Source organism: Equus caballus, chromosome 1, assembly GCF_041296265.1.
Source record: "Equus caballus isolate H_3958 breed thoroughbred chromosome 1, TB-T2T, whole genome shotgun sequence".
NCBI classification, from domain to species: Eukaryota; Metazoa; Chordata; class Mammalia; order Perissodactyla; family Equidae; genus Equus; species Equus caballus.
The window spans coordinates 87,720,903-87,736,288 of NC_091684.1; the positions used below are offsets into that span (position 1 = coordinate 87,720,903).

Genomic DNA, 15,386 nt, shown 5'->3' on the forward strand with positions numbered 1-15,386 from the left:
TATGATAGTAAAAGCTAACTGCATTCAGAAATAAAGTGAACATCAAGGAACCATTGACTGCTTTTTCTCTTCTCATCTGTTTTGGTCTCACCATGTTTCACTTACTAAAACGGTGGATTTTCCAGAGTTAATAGATGATGAACTAGGGATTAAGTGATGTAAGTTCCATGATGATGTGAAAAGTGAGAAAAAAAAACAACAAAAAAACCCTCAGAGCAACTACTGGCAAATGAAATTTAGACTTTTAAAGGCTCATCAGGCAATTGTAAGTGATGAATATGTTCATATGTACAGAGAGTTTTATTTCTTGGCATTCGTTTTTCCTTATTGGCCAGTGAAAGAAATGCTCCTTTACTTTCTATTAGAGAGCAAACTGAAGGGAATGCGTGGGTAGCCACTATATGCTCTTTGGCTCCTTGGACTGTCTGAAAATGGACAGTGCCTCCGCTAGGTGAATTTTAAGAAATGCTAACAGAATTGATGAAACATTTGTAGATGCAAGAAAAATCCTTTACTGGTGAAGCTATACTTTTTGGAAAATTAGACAGATGGGTGTACCTGCGTTTTTTTGTTTGTGGTTGATTTTTAAACTTTTAATTGGATCCCCAGGGCATTAGTACCTTGCATATATAGGAGGTACTATGGAGGACTAACATTTGTAAATTTGTTTTTTTATCTTGCCTTGTAAAAATTATTTTCCACCATTTCTGTTTTGTAGGTGTCATCTTTAATGTTACATGCACATGTTCATCACTTGCAGGGACAAAAGGACAAAAAATGTACACTTACAATGTGATGTTAACCACCATTTATTTAGCACCTGGTGTGTGCCAGTACTGTGCTAGGTTTTTTGCACATAATTATCTTAGATAATTCTCATAACAGCTCTTTACAGAAGAGGAAACTGAAGGGAGGTAAAGTAATTTGGCCAAGGTCTTACAGCCAGTAATGGAAGAAGCAAAATTCTGATAAGCTTACAGCTTATATACACCCCCATGCCTTGTTTGTGTTTTTGCCTCACACCAGCATAGCTCATGACTGCTTGACTGCCTTATTCACCTGGCACAGGCCAGCTGGTATCAAATACAAAAAAATCGTCAGTGTTGCGAAGGGGTAGAAAAGGTGACTACTTTCATTCTCAGGTCATCTTTCTCTCCTTCTGCTCCAGCCTCTTATTGTGGCATAGTTGGTTTATTTTGCTTGTTTGGTTTTTCTTATTTTATTAAAATTTTCTTTGTGATTAGGGCTTGGGACCATTTTGATTTTAACATAGGAAAATGTATTAAATTTTGGTCTCAAGACTGTTAAAGTATTTTTGTCTATAGATTTTGAATTGTTCCCTAATATACTTTCTGTCAGCTACTAGCTGATAGAAAGCGTCAGCACTTGGATAAATGTTTCGCTTAGGATAATGCCCTCAAGGTCTATCCATGTTGTTGCAAATGGCAAAATTTCGTTCTTTTTTTATGGCTGAATGGTATTCCACATTTGGAATGGAATGGTATACACATATACATACACACACAGACGCCTCCACATCTTCTTTATCCATTCATCCATCGATGGACACTTAGGTTTTTTTCCATATCTTGGCTAGTGTAGATAATGCTGCAGAGAACATGGGGGTGCATATATCTTTTTCAAATTAGTGTTTTCATTTACTTTGTATAAATACCCAGAGGTGAAATTACTGGTTCGTATGGTAGTTCTGTTTTTAATTTTTTGAGGAACCTCCATACTGTTTTCCGTAGTGGCTGCACCAGTTTACATTCCCACCAGCAGTGCACAGGTCTTCCCTTTTCTCCGTATCCTTGCCAACACTTGTTATTTCTTGTCTTTTTGGTAATAGCCATTCTAACAGATATGTGGTGATGTGTCATTGTGGTTTTGATTTGCATTTCCCTGATGATGAGTGATGTTGAGCACCTTTTCGTGTACCTGTTGGCCATCTGTGTGTCTTCTTTGGAAAAATGTATATTCAGATCCTCTGCCTATCTTTTAATCAGATTGTTCCCTTTTTTTGCTATTGAGTTGTTTGAGTTCTTTATATATTTTGGATATTAACCCTTTATCAGATATATGATTTGCAAATTATTTTATCACATTTAGTAGGTTACCTTTTCATTTTGTTGATGAATTCCTTTGCTGTGCAGAAGCTTTTTAGTTTGATGTAGTTATAAAGACCATAAAAATGTAATCATTATTTTCTTGATCAGATGGAAAACATTTTAAGTAATTGTCATTAGGTACATTTTAACTCTAAAGGAGACCTCAAAGATATTTCTTTCTTTTTTTTTTTCCTTCACACATCTCTCTCTCCCCTGTTCTTTTTTCTCCCCGGCTTTATTGAGATATAATTGACGTAAACACTGTGTAAACACGTTTAAGGTCTACAACATGTTGATTTGATACACTTAATATATTTCAATATGATTACCATCAAAGGTATTTCTTGATTGTCCCTACCCTTCCCCAGCGTCCTTGAAAGAGGAGTGGTAATATGGGGCAAGAACAGTCAATTTTGCAGAGAGTGGTTCTCAAAGTGTGGTCTCAGGACCCTTGGGGATTCCCCAGACCCTTTTAGGGAGATGGTAAAGGCAAAAATATTTTCATAATAACGCTTAGATATTATTTGCCTTTTTCACTATCTTGACATTTTTACTGATGGTACAGAAACAGTGGTGGACAAAACTGCTGGCACCTTAACACACATCAAACCAGTAGTTATTTTATTCTTCACCACCATGCACTCAATTAAAAAAAAAAAAAGCCAGTTTTGGGTTTGTTCATTTATCTTCTAAAAGTTTTTCTAACTATTTTTTAATACTTCAGGTTGGAGCTATTGTGGAAGTGAAGAATCTTGATGGTGCATATCAGGAAGCTGTTATCAATAAATTAACAGATGCGAGTTGGTACACTGTAGGTAAGGGAATAAATCTTAAAAAATGTATTTTCAAAGATAATACTGCAAAATTTCCTTGATTTACTCCCTCCTTTAATACCATAGACGTGATTACTGTTAATGGTTTTTCTCTTTCCAGATTTTTAAAAAATTTATTTCTTAAATATGTGCATAATGTAATTTGAAATTATTTAGTGTACATATTATACAGTTGGATAGAAGCTTTTTTCACTCCAAAGTATGTCTTAGAGAAATTTTTTTTCGATCTTAACTTTTTAAGTATACATTTCAGTAATGTTAAGTATATTTATGTTGTGCAACAGAGAAATTCTTTTAACTGTAGTATTACATTTCATAATAGTTGATATACCATAATTTATTTTCTTTTGAACTGATGATGCCAGTTTTCTTGCTCTTACATTAAATGCTGGGTTGAATGTCTTTTGTACGTGCACATTCTAGTATTTCCCTAGTGTATACATTGGGAACTAGAAATAGATTGAAGAGAATGTGCTTTTAAAACTTCAGTAGATAATGAAAACTGCCTTTCTAAAAGACTGTATTAATTTGCACTCCCATGAATAGTATGAGTGTACTTGTTTTGCCAGCTCTTGTCAGATTTTATGTTACCAATCGTTTTTAATTTTTGCCCATCTGGACAGAAAATAGTATCTCAGTTTTAATATGCCCCCCCATGATTACTAATAAGATTGAACGTCTTTTCATATGTTTATTGAAAGGAACATCATTTCATTTGTTATTTTTCTCTTTTGAATTGCTAACTTATGGTGTCTTCCCAGTCTCCCCCTTTCCTCTTGGGATGGTTATTTTTTTCTTATTATTTTTAGGATATGAGTTCTTTATGTATTCTGAATATTAACCCTTTGCTACTTTAGTTGTATTTTTTCTCTATTGCTTTACTGTTATTTCTGCTATAGTTTTCCTGTAGTCACCTTTTCCTTTGTAGTTTCAGTTTTGAATTTTAAGAAGTCTTCCCTTCTATCACTGTTATAAATTTATTTTCCAATGTATTCTTCAATTTATAGGTTTATTTTTGTTTTACAAATAGCTTTTTATTTCACCTGCAGTTTATTTTTTTGAACATTGTGAAATATGATCAAATATTACTTTTTTGCAAATCTATGCCCAATTATCCCAGTATTATTTGTTGAATGGTAGCAATTCTTTCTCTTTAATGACCTCAGAGATGAGAGTAAACACCTTGTAAAATGTCTTTGGTGATGTCAAAATTTGATGGAGCTTTGAAATAGTATAGATGAGTTTTGTTTATATTTTTGTGGGATCAGAAAAAAGTCTGGTGAAGAGAGAGAAAATCTGATTTTGCAACATAAGCAAGTATTTGACTTTATGTAGGTTATAAGACTGAGCAATTCTATATAGAAAGTCTAGATGGTAATTAGTTCTGGTAGTCAGTCTTCATAAATGTGGCACTTTTATTGTTGAATATTTTAGTTACAACATTTAAAAATGTACTAAAAGTTATTTACCCAGTCTCTCGTAATGTGAAGTCTCACATAATGTATGAGAACCTAATTTTGCTACTTAGGCAAAAGTTGCTACTTCTAAAATCAAGGCCTGGTAACTTTAAAATAGAGGAACTCTCTTCCATGATTTGTGAGGAATGTAGTATATGCTAAAATTATATCATAAAATATGCATATATTCTGTGTGTATATAAACTTACAGTAAATTTGCTGGGACATTTTAGTACTTTAAATAAGTAGTTTTCAAGTTAGGGCAAATTTGCCACCCAGGGAACATTTGGGAATATCTAGAGACATTGTTGTTTGTCCCAGCTGGGAAAGGGGCACTACTGGCATCTGGTGGCTAGAGACAGGGATGCTGTTAAATATCCTGCTGTGCACAGGGTAGCCCCCCATGACAAGGAATTACCTGCTCCAAAATGTTAGTAGTGCTGAGGTTGAGAAACCCTGCTTTAAATCATCAAAACGGAGTAATTTTTTAGGAGCATTCTGAATATATAAATTTGTATTCTTACTTTCTGTTTCTTTGGTAAATCTGTCAGTGTTTACCAGCATGAAAACTTGCCTTTCCTTTACCGTACTGAGAAGGATTAATTAGCATTTTAATGGTAACTCTGAAATGCTAACTTATTTTTATGTGGCGTTTTCTGTTTCGGGAAGATATTTTCATTTCAGGTATATTATTTCTTTTTTGTTAGAAATTGGAAAAGGTACTCTATATTTGAAGTTGTCCATTAGGAAACATAAAATGTGAACTGAATTTCAAATGTAATCTTCTTAGTAGCTCTATTTGCACTCAGGAAATTAACTGATAATTTAAATCATCTTGTTAATCTGAAAAACCCTTCAATAGTTTCCATTTTTACCTCTCCTCATAGTTTTTGATGATGGAGATGAGAAGACACTGAGACGATCTTCACTGTGCCTAAAAGGAGAGAGGCATTTTGCTGAAAGTGAAGTAAGTAATCATTTAACAAATGAACATGTTCTAATATTTTGTATTGGGGGGAGCAAATTTGTGTTTTCTCAACTCAAGCAACTTGTTAATCAGAAAAATTGATTAATACGTAATACCATTGTAATGTAATCTTTGAAGCCCATTTAAGGCCTTGTGTTTGAGTGCCAGGTTCTAGATTCTTTTTTGTCTAAAAGTATTTTAGCCTTTGTCCACAAAGAAAATACAATTGGCTTGTTTAATTGTTATCTTTGGCAACTTTTATAGAGACTCCTTTAATTCAAAAATAACTGTAGAAAAGAGATATCTGATTTCTAATCCACTTGAACCCCGTCATCCTTAAAGCCTATGTAGATACTACAAGCAATCTCTCACTACAGTACTGATAGCTGACATTATTATAGCCTCTTCTCAGAGAAGCCTTGCCTGACTGCCCTTCCTAAAATAGTCCCTTCCATTCAAGGTTGGCTTAGTTTTCTTTATAGCATGTATCATTCTCTGACATCAAAACAGTAAATGTGCCTATTTGTTTATTGTCTGCCTTCTTCACTAGAATGTGTCACAGGGCAGGGATTTTGTATGTCTCCTTCACCACTTTGTTCCCAATTCCTAGAACAGTGCCTGGCACAGAATAGGAACTGAATAAATGATAGTTGGATGAATAAATGAAGTGCTTACATTTGCCAGGGACTTTGCTCAGTGCATTTACAACATTTTCAGGTAGATACCATTATTATCTTTAACTAACTCATGGTCAGAACTGGTTCTCAGACCAGCACTTTCTAGCACCAAAGCCATGCTCTAAAATTGAAAGGTGTTGTTAAGGTATTAAGAATAGAGGGGTCACAAAGTTTTGTAAATCATTGGCCTACAATTCAGTATTTTAAAAATGGACATATTGTTAGAAATAGTGTTATATTCTCTAGTACAATCTATAAATATTAGTTAATGCACAGTGTGGCTGAACCAAGATTTATTTTTTCTATTCACTATTTAGAACAATGTTTCTTTGGGGACATTTTAATTTTGCTTATTAAACTACTAGACTTTGTTTTATGGTTTTTTGTTTTGAAAATATTTTCCCTTCCCTTAAATGAGTGAATTGCTGTTTTAATTCAGAATTTGGGACATGTTCTCTGTATTATGATCCCGGCCTATCTTTTCCGTCTCCTATTCTCCCATTTTCCTGTCCTTCTACCTTAGAAGACTACTTGTTATTTCCAGATGGTGGTTCCTTTTTCTTTTCTTGGTTTCTGCTGAGCCCTACTCCTCTTACGGCCACTAGAAATGCTTCCTCTTTCCTGGACCTCTAAGCAGATTTGATCTCTTTATCCTTTGGTCCTTTTGCACTGCTGCTGTTCTTTTTGTTTTTTGTAATTGACGTTATATTGGCTTATAACACTGTGTACACTGCTCTTATTCTTATTTTATGGTCTTTTGAGTTACTTTTCTTATTTTCCCTATAAGATTTTAAGCTGGTTTTGGGGAATAGCCATGTTTTTGGCATCTTGATAGGCTCTCCTTTCCCATCAGTGTTTTCTCCACAAAAGCATTCAGTAAATATTTGTTGAATTAATTGTGAAGTTTTAAATATAGGAAATACATACATACAGCTTTGAGGCAAGTGTAGTGAATTTGGCTTTTTACATTGATGAAGTGACAGAATTCTTTCTGAATTTTTATAATTCTTAGAAATAATTTCATTTCCCTTAGTTAGAACATGTGTACAGGGGTCGGCCTGGTGGCGCAGCGGTTATGTGCACACGTTCTGCTTCAGTGGCGCGGGGTTTGCTGGTTCAGATCCCGGGTGTGGACATCGCACCATTTGTCATGCCATTGTGTGGTAGGCGTCCCACGTATAAACTAGAGGAAGATGGGCATGGATGTTATCTCAGGGCCAGTCTTCCTCAGCAAAAAGAGGAGGGTTGGCAACAATTAGCTCAGGGCTAATCTTCCTCAAAAAACCAAAAACAAAACAAAACAAAATAAATAAATGGGACTATATCAAACTAAAAAGCTTCTGTACAGCAAAAGAAACAATCAATAAAATGAAAAGACAACCAATGCAAAGAGAAAATACTTGTAAATCATATATCTGATAAGGGATTAATGTCCAAAATATATACAGAACTTATACAATGGAGGAAAAAAAAACGAACGTGTGTACAATTATAGTAAGTAAATGAATATGGGGGCTTGAAGACTTGATTTTTCACCTCTTAGGTGAAGGCGTGTGTCTTAGTTGTTTAATCCACAGAAATATATAAAATGTTAATTTTATTTTTGCCAGGAGAATTTTAAGTTGGGATAGTTCTTAAGACAGTTGTAGCGTAAAGGCTGAAGCAATATGAGCAAGTAGCTCATTGTATCCTCCTTAGGTTCAAGGATGAAATCAGTTTTATTCTGTGTGTCTGTACATGTTACACTTAATGTTTTGCTAGAGGGCAATTGGAATACTGGTATATTATTCCTTACCCCATTCCCATATGCCAGGTGCTGTGCTAGGTACTAGGGACACAAGGGTAAGCCAAGTAGACATGGAACTTATGCTCCAGTAACTTAAGATCTATTGAAGAGAGAAAGCATTAATCAAACAATCAAAAAATATTTTAAAATTGTAAGTGTGTTAAGCTCTGTGAAGACATGGCCAGGAGTTTATTGAATCTACCGTCTATATATTCTTTCCCTTTATTTGATATTTTCAAAAACACAGTTTTAATTTTTTGAAAGACTAGTCGGAATATTGTTATTATGAGTAGTAACTGTGGCCTTTGAGAGAAAAGCCACATTGTACTGGCAGTATTTTGGGTCACTAATTCCATTAATAAGCTACATACCTAAACAGAGACTTAAAATCAAGATTTACATGATAAGAGATCACAATAGCACTTCCATCAGTTTGAATTCCAGCAGTGAAATCTCTGTTTCTAGCCATAACTACCTTAGTGAGGATGTTGCCCACTGTCTGACATTTGTCAGAGTGTTTGGGTATTTCTACAGAGCATTCATAATTTGAATATTATCCAAAAGTAGTTTCATCAGCTGATATTCTCTCTGTGCATTTACTAGATGCAATTGGAAACTCTAAAGAAAGGTTAGATAAAATCCCAGCTCCATATTTCCTGCAGCCCATTTTAGGTAACAGGGCTATAGGGCATGTTGCTTCTAGGCCTGTGGAATTTTCTTTGAGCCTTTAATATAGCCAGGAATTTCTGGGTTTTGCTCTTTAGGTATAAGATGACAAATTCTACTCTCCCCTCAGTCTTTTCTATCACTTGAAGTAAAAGTTCTCCTGCTTTCCTGGACATAGATTGAGGCCAGGGACAGAGACATTGCTTCTTAGTGATCTAACTCTGTTACATACTAGCAAGAAACTGTGGTTTATTTGAAAATTTCTATATGTGATTCCTAGATAACTCTTTAGAAATCCTGGATATTTTTTTTTCCTGTAACAAGTGAAATGACTAGCAGACGCTTAAAATAGAAATCATAGTACTTAGTAGAAATTCCTGCTTTCAAGAGAGCAACCTTAATTTTAAGGAATGAGGAGGGGCATTTAATCCATCTGTTAGCTTGACAGCAAGTGAATCCAGATTAATTATTTTCCCTGTTTGCCAAGTACAGTACCTTGAAATTTTCTCCCCTGGGAAGCATAATTGGGAGTTAATGACAAGTGACTTCTAAAGAGTTTCTGTTTGGCATATTACTGTATTTGGGCCAACTTTTGCCTCCAAATAATATTTTTAAAATGCCCGACTTACAAACTAAGTTTGAAAAATTAGTTCTTTTGCCCTACAAAAGTTATGATTTTTATCTGTGTTTTGAAGGAATCAATCTTCATTTAATACTTTATGGCTAGTATCTTTTTTCTATACCATATTCTTTGTTGTTGCATACATATATCTATGTACCTTAAATGGGTTTATATTTAGTCTAACAAATTATGCAAAATAGATTGTTAATTTGCATCCCTTTTCACATTTTAGTTCATCATTGTTTCAACAAAATTATCTCAGTTTTAAAATTAAAAGTTAAAAATTTTCTTTTAAATATTAGCATTAGTTTGTATTTAGCTATCTGATCTTTAGATCTAAGTTGATGGACACCCTTTCATATGACACCCTGATTTGTAACTTCAAGAAGTCTTTGTCCTAAGTAGTTCCTCACCCTTGCTTCCATCCTGACAGTTTTCGTGGGATCTTTAGTTCCCCTGGTGTTTATGAAATTATCTGTAATAGCAGAGGTATTATCAAAGGGATGAAAGGAATAAAATCTTTAAAATGCAGAAGTAGTAGGAATATTATCAAAATTGATATTCCGAGAATCATGCTAGTTGAAATAGTATTTTTGATATGTTAACTTTTTAGATATGTAAACCTTTTCGGGAAATAATAGCAAGAAAAAAATCTAAGAAGTGTCTGATATTGAGTAAAGAGAATCATTCCCAAATCCATTTTTCTTCATTCTGCTTTTAAGCATCAACCATTTCCTTGCCTAGAAATCATTATTTTTGGATGAGGTGAGGGACGAAGGGATTGACATGAACTGACAGTTGATTACAAGAAAAAGAATGTTCATTTATTGATTATTATCTTCATACCAAGCACAATGTTGGATACTGCAGATTAAAAAGGAAGGGAAAATCAAAGTAAAATATTAAATATAGAAAAACTAAATTTTACGTTTTCTTTAAAAGAGGTTTATTGCAGAAAATGTTTCCAAAGTAGTAATATAGCCTATCTGAAGCCTTTTTTCAAGCACTTGATGCTTATCCTGATAATTAGTTTTGTTTCTGTTGCTTATTAAGAATTCTGTTTTATGTGCTATGATTCCCTGTGTACAACGAAAAATTTGAGCTGCAATTGACCCCAATCTAGGAGTTACTTAGGTCCTTAGATATAGGTGTCTTATCTCTCAAATCTGTGTTTCTGCTGAGCTGTTTGTTTTGTTTTGCCTTTTAATCATACTTAGAAGTCTGTCAACCTTCAAATAGATAATGAAATCATCTAGAGAGATCAGCTAAATTTCTTTTCACTTTTTCAGTAATGGGCTCATTCATCTTTATTCTAATATCTTTGAATTGAGAATTTTCTATCTTTAGGAAAGTTGTATTTTAGTCTTCCTTGGGGGAAGTTTTTAATCTCAAAATCTAAGCATATTCTTAAACTGATTTGGTTTAAAAAGAGAAAAGAACTTGCAACGTAATAATTTTTGATGGGTTTATGTTCTTACCCACAGACATTAGACCAGCTCCCACTCACCAACCCTGAACATTTTGGCACTCCAGTCATAGGAAAGAAAACAAATAGAGGAAGAAGATCTAATCATATGTAAGTCCATTTTCATAACTGCTAGTTGAACCTGAATTCATTTCTCCTTCTAATATTGTTTTAATAGTTATTAATTTTAAATTGTAATTTGCAAAATACTAACTGGATCTAATAATAATTTCAGATCTAATAGTAATTTCAGACTCCTTAGCATGGGTGCTTGAAGTTCTCCTTGCTCAGCCAACCTTAACATTGTTTATCTACCTCTCATTTCTCCCTACATGTATCTTGATGCTGTAGTCAAAATGCAACTAGTCAGTATTGCCTGAATACATCCTTTGTTTTCCTGATACCGTGCTTTTATTCTTGCTGGTTTTTTCTGTCTTAAATGCCCCCCTTCCCTGTCAATGTCTCACTCATTCTTCAGTTCTCAGTAGAAATGCTCCCACCTTTATATGCACACCATTTTGTCTCCCCACTCTTTCCTTGAAAACAGACATGTTTTTCTCTCCTCTGAACCCTCTAAATTCTTTGCATTTATCTAACATCATAGACAATATTTCACCTGTTACCATTGTAGTGTTTTGTTTTCCCTTCCTAATCCTTTTAATTCCCCTGACAGCAGAAACTATCTTACTTATTTTTATGTCTTCTTGCAGTTGTGACACATATCCTATATATTTTAACAAATTACTTTTGGTAAAATGTGCCTAAGCTCTAAAAGGCTCTAAATTAAAAAGCATCACAAGGTCAAGGGCTTGTGAAATTTCAGGTCATCAGAGATAAAGAAACAATCTTCAAACAGTTCAAGAAAGAAAAAATATTTATTGCGAAGGATTGAGAGGCAGAATGGCATCAGACTTCTCAATAGTAACGCTAGGTGTGAGTAGGCAGTAGAATGCAGAATGAAGGAATGGAAGTCTGTTAAAAAGGAGGACTTGATTACCTAATATAATGGAACATTGTGGGGAAGTTAAAGATGTGATGACAAGTAGGGAAAAAAATAGCAAAAGTATTTAGTAACTCCCCCACCCCCCAAATTATATGAGAAAGGAAAACTATGTTCACAGGATGGAGGCTGGGGAGGTGGCTTAAATGTAAAAGTCAAGTCCTTGTAACAGTGGGAAGGCAATAGAATAATGCCTAAAATGTATAAATAAATGCTGCTATAATATTATTTAGAGACGAGGTAGTAACTGTCAGAGAAACAGAAAGAGTTCGGCTTCCCTGGAGCAGAAGGAAGTTGGAAGGGATGAGACGGGAGAATATAGTTTCTAGTTTATTCTATTGGAGGTTATTTTAAAAACAATTTTGAATATTTTACTTGGATAAAATTTTGATAATTTTAATGTGCCTAAGCCCAAATATTATCAGAGTAGCTATTAAAAATAAATATTAGTTGAATTATTGAAAACTTTAGTGTAAGTGAATGCCTTCATTCAATATGTAGAATCAGGTATTAAATCTAATTGTGGCTGAGCTGTGGAGATAGAAATTGGGTTAACGCTATTTCTTATTTTACATATTTCAACCTTACAGCAAACCCACGAAGGTAGGTATTGTTTTTATCCCAACAAGAAATTGGCCGCAGAGACAGAACACAGGAAGGAAAGGACCAGGACTTAAACTCATCTGTGCTCCACAGGCCTTTTCTTATTCAGTTGATTGACTCTTTTTTTGTTTAGATAGAGTACTTCAGTTGGTTTCCAAATTAGTTTTAACAGTAAATAAAGATGCATTTGAGGGAGGAAGTTAAAAAACTAATCCTTGCATTGAAAAAATATTTAATATTACTTATTTTTCTACTATAATTGTGATTTAGGTCATGCATTTTTTTCTCTCTGAATCTTTTAGAGAATGTTTTTCTTAATTACTAGGTGAATAATTTCTTTCACTTGTGATTTAGCTTGCTGGTGACTTGATTATTTTTAGGATACTCAGGTTGTAACTATTCTTTACTCTTCTGTGTATGTCATTTAAAAATTGAGTGTTCTAGCCAGAAAGAAAAATAAATGAAAAATGTACGATGGCATTATTAGAATGGAGTCCTGGTGTGATTATTAGCTGTTATTGTGATCTAATAATGTTTTCAGTTTTTCTGAAGGGCTATTATGTTGCTGTAAAATATTCACTTGAAGCACTTATAAATTAAATCTTTTGATATCCCTTTGAAAATTAATGTTGTGAATTAAAATTTTATCGACCATTATTTGATCATTAGAATCTTCCTGTGATTCTGCAGTCAACTCTTAATTCACTGATTGATGATGTCAGGTCAGTGAGAGGAGTTGTATTTAATGTAAAATTATTTCATTAGCAAAGATTTTCACTTCTCTAGCGTTTGAGAGTGGCAGAGTAGCTTAGTTGTTTGATGTGTGAACTGGAGCCAGATGGCCTGGGTGTGAACCCTCCCTCTGCCACTTCCTTGCTTTGTGACCTGGGGAGGTTACTTAGTCTTTTCATGCCTCAATTTTCCCATCTGTAAAATTGAGATAATAGTATTAACTATCTCTTGGAGTTGTTGCAAAGATTAAATGAATTCATATTGTTAAAGTGTTTATGTAGTAAGCACTAGATAATCATCATCATGTATTGATTTCATACCAGTATGAAACACCATTTTATTTATATATAAAAATGTGTTTATATGTGAGTGTTTATATGTGCTTCCTAGTGTTTATGTTATGTTTGATGGGTAGGACTCTTTTTGGCTGTATTATTTGAATTTTTAAAAACAACATTTCCAGGGGCTAGCCCGGTGGTGTAGCAGTTAAGTTCATGTGCTCCACTTCAGGGGCCTGGGATTTGCCAATTTGGATCCTGGGCATGGACCAATGCACTGCTTATCAAGCCATGCTGTGGCAGGCGTCCCACATATAAAGTAGAGGAAGATGGCCACAGATGTTAGCTCAGGGCTAATCTTCCTCAGCAAAAAGAAAAATTACATATATTTTATATTATTTACATACTGTAGAAAAAACAGTTTTTGAATCTATCAGAAATTTTTTTTAATTTTGAAAAAATTGTGTCTAATATTTAGACATAGTTTACCTTCCTACAATTGTCATCCAGAAGTGTAAAAATAAGTTTAAAATAAAGTAATTTATAAAATACCACACAGATTGATCTACGAAAGTGACCAAAAACTATATCTATTAAAAAGTCTGAGGGCTGGCCCCATGGCTTAATGGTTGAGTTTAGTGTGCTCTAATTCAGTGGCCCGGATTTGCAGGTTTGGATTCTGGGCACAGACCTACACCACTTGTCAGCCATGCTGTGGTAGGTGACCCACATATAAAGTGAAGGAAGATTGGTGCAGATGTTGGCTCAGGGCTAATCTTCCTCAGCAAAAAAAAAAAAGAAAAGAAAAGGTCTGTTATGTTTCTTGGTTGAGGACTCCTTTTCTTGCATATGAGAATAAAATATGCAGTTGTCACTCAGCTAAGTTGATCTTTGCTTTCTAAAGACTCTAGCAAACATTCTAAGTTAGTGATTTTCCTGTTGAGAATCTATCTGTGTAATGAAAGATTTGCTGTTGGGATTGTGTTGTACATGTGCAAAGTATGAAGGCAGACAAAAGGTTGAGAATTACTAGTGTAGGAAATGAAAGCCAGCTCATCTGTATTCTTGTTTTGCATGCTGTTCCTTCCCCCTCACTTACTGCGGTCATTCTCACTGTCAAGAGACATTATTCTTCCTTAGCAATCTAAGCCTTGGTCTGTAAGCACGATAGGCAAGTACCACAGTGAAATGCCCATCTCCTTAATTACACTTCCTCAAAGTTCTTTCCCCTTTCTTCAGAGTCATTTTCTACAACAAAGTCTTGGACCTGGATCTTAATGTCATTTATTTGACTTTCATTTCCTTTTCTATTACTCAACTAAAAAAAGCCTTCATTATGGTTCCCTGATTTCCATTTAAAATTTACTTTTGTGATTATCTCTTCCCAGGATTCCCTGTACTCCACTGTTACAATAGCATATCACTACCTTTGTTTTCTTTTAACAGCCATTAATGTGCCCCCAGGTATTCCAGAATTGGTTGTTTTTGATATCTTCCTTTAATTTTTATTTATATTCTACCTTTAATTAATTAATCCTAATACTCAAGTATTTTCTTTTTTAATGATTATCTTTTAGCTTAATTTGTTTTTAGATTGGCACCTGAGCTAGCAACTGTTGCCAATCTTCTTTTTTTTTTTTCTGCTTTATCTCCCCAAATCCCCCCCAGTACATAGTTGTGTATTTTAGTTGTGGGTCCTTCTAGCTGTGGCATGTGGGACGCCGCCTCAACATGGCCTGATGAGTGGTGCCGTGTCCGTGCCGAGGATCTGAACTGCTGAAACTCTGGGCCACTAAAGTGGAGCAGAAACTTAATCACTCGGCCATGGGGCCAGCCCCTAGCTTAATTTTTTTAAAGCAAGTTATTGATCCTTTTGGTCAATGTGTAACTTGATTCAATTTGGCCCTTATAATTTACCTGTTGTGTACGGAGGTTTTATTTGATTTTGCCTAGAGAATAGAATGCCTGAAATTACAGAAATATTTGTGTCCCTTTTGCCGCCCAAAAGTTTTGTCGAATAATCTAGCAAAAGTTTATGTGCAGCTACTGCAGTAGGATAGCTTTCTATTTGCTGTTATTTTTCTCCCCTTCAGAAAAAGAATAGAGCATAATTATTCGTGGGTACAGGTTTTATCTAGTGACAGTGCTGAGATTTACCCAATAAACTAGTGATTTGTCTCATATTTGATCTC

General features: G+C 34.5%; 1 protein-coding gene across 9 annotated transcripts in view; it reads left to right on the plus strand.

Annotated features, from left to right (window-relative positions):
- The window catches only part of ARID4B (AT-rich interaction domain 4B), a 149,037-nt gene that overhangs the window by 67,704 nt on the left and 65,947 nt on the right, over nt 1-15,386 (plus strand). For all 9 annotated transcript variants that reach the window (XR_011423758.1, XR_011423752.1, XR_011423759.1 and 6 more), the window contains exons 5-7: nt 2,833-2,923; nt 5,286-5,365; nt 10,601-10,692. Coding sequence is in view for 6 of the 9 variants with exons in the window: in XM_023647124.2 (XP_023502892.1) it covers nt 2,833-2,923; nt 5,286-5,365; nt 10,601-10,692 (263 nt within the window). In the remaining 3 variants the exon portion in view is untranslated. The remainder of the gene's footprint in view (nt 1-2,832; nt 2,924-5,285; nt 5,366-10,600; nt 10,693-15,386) is intronic.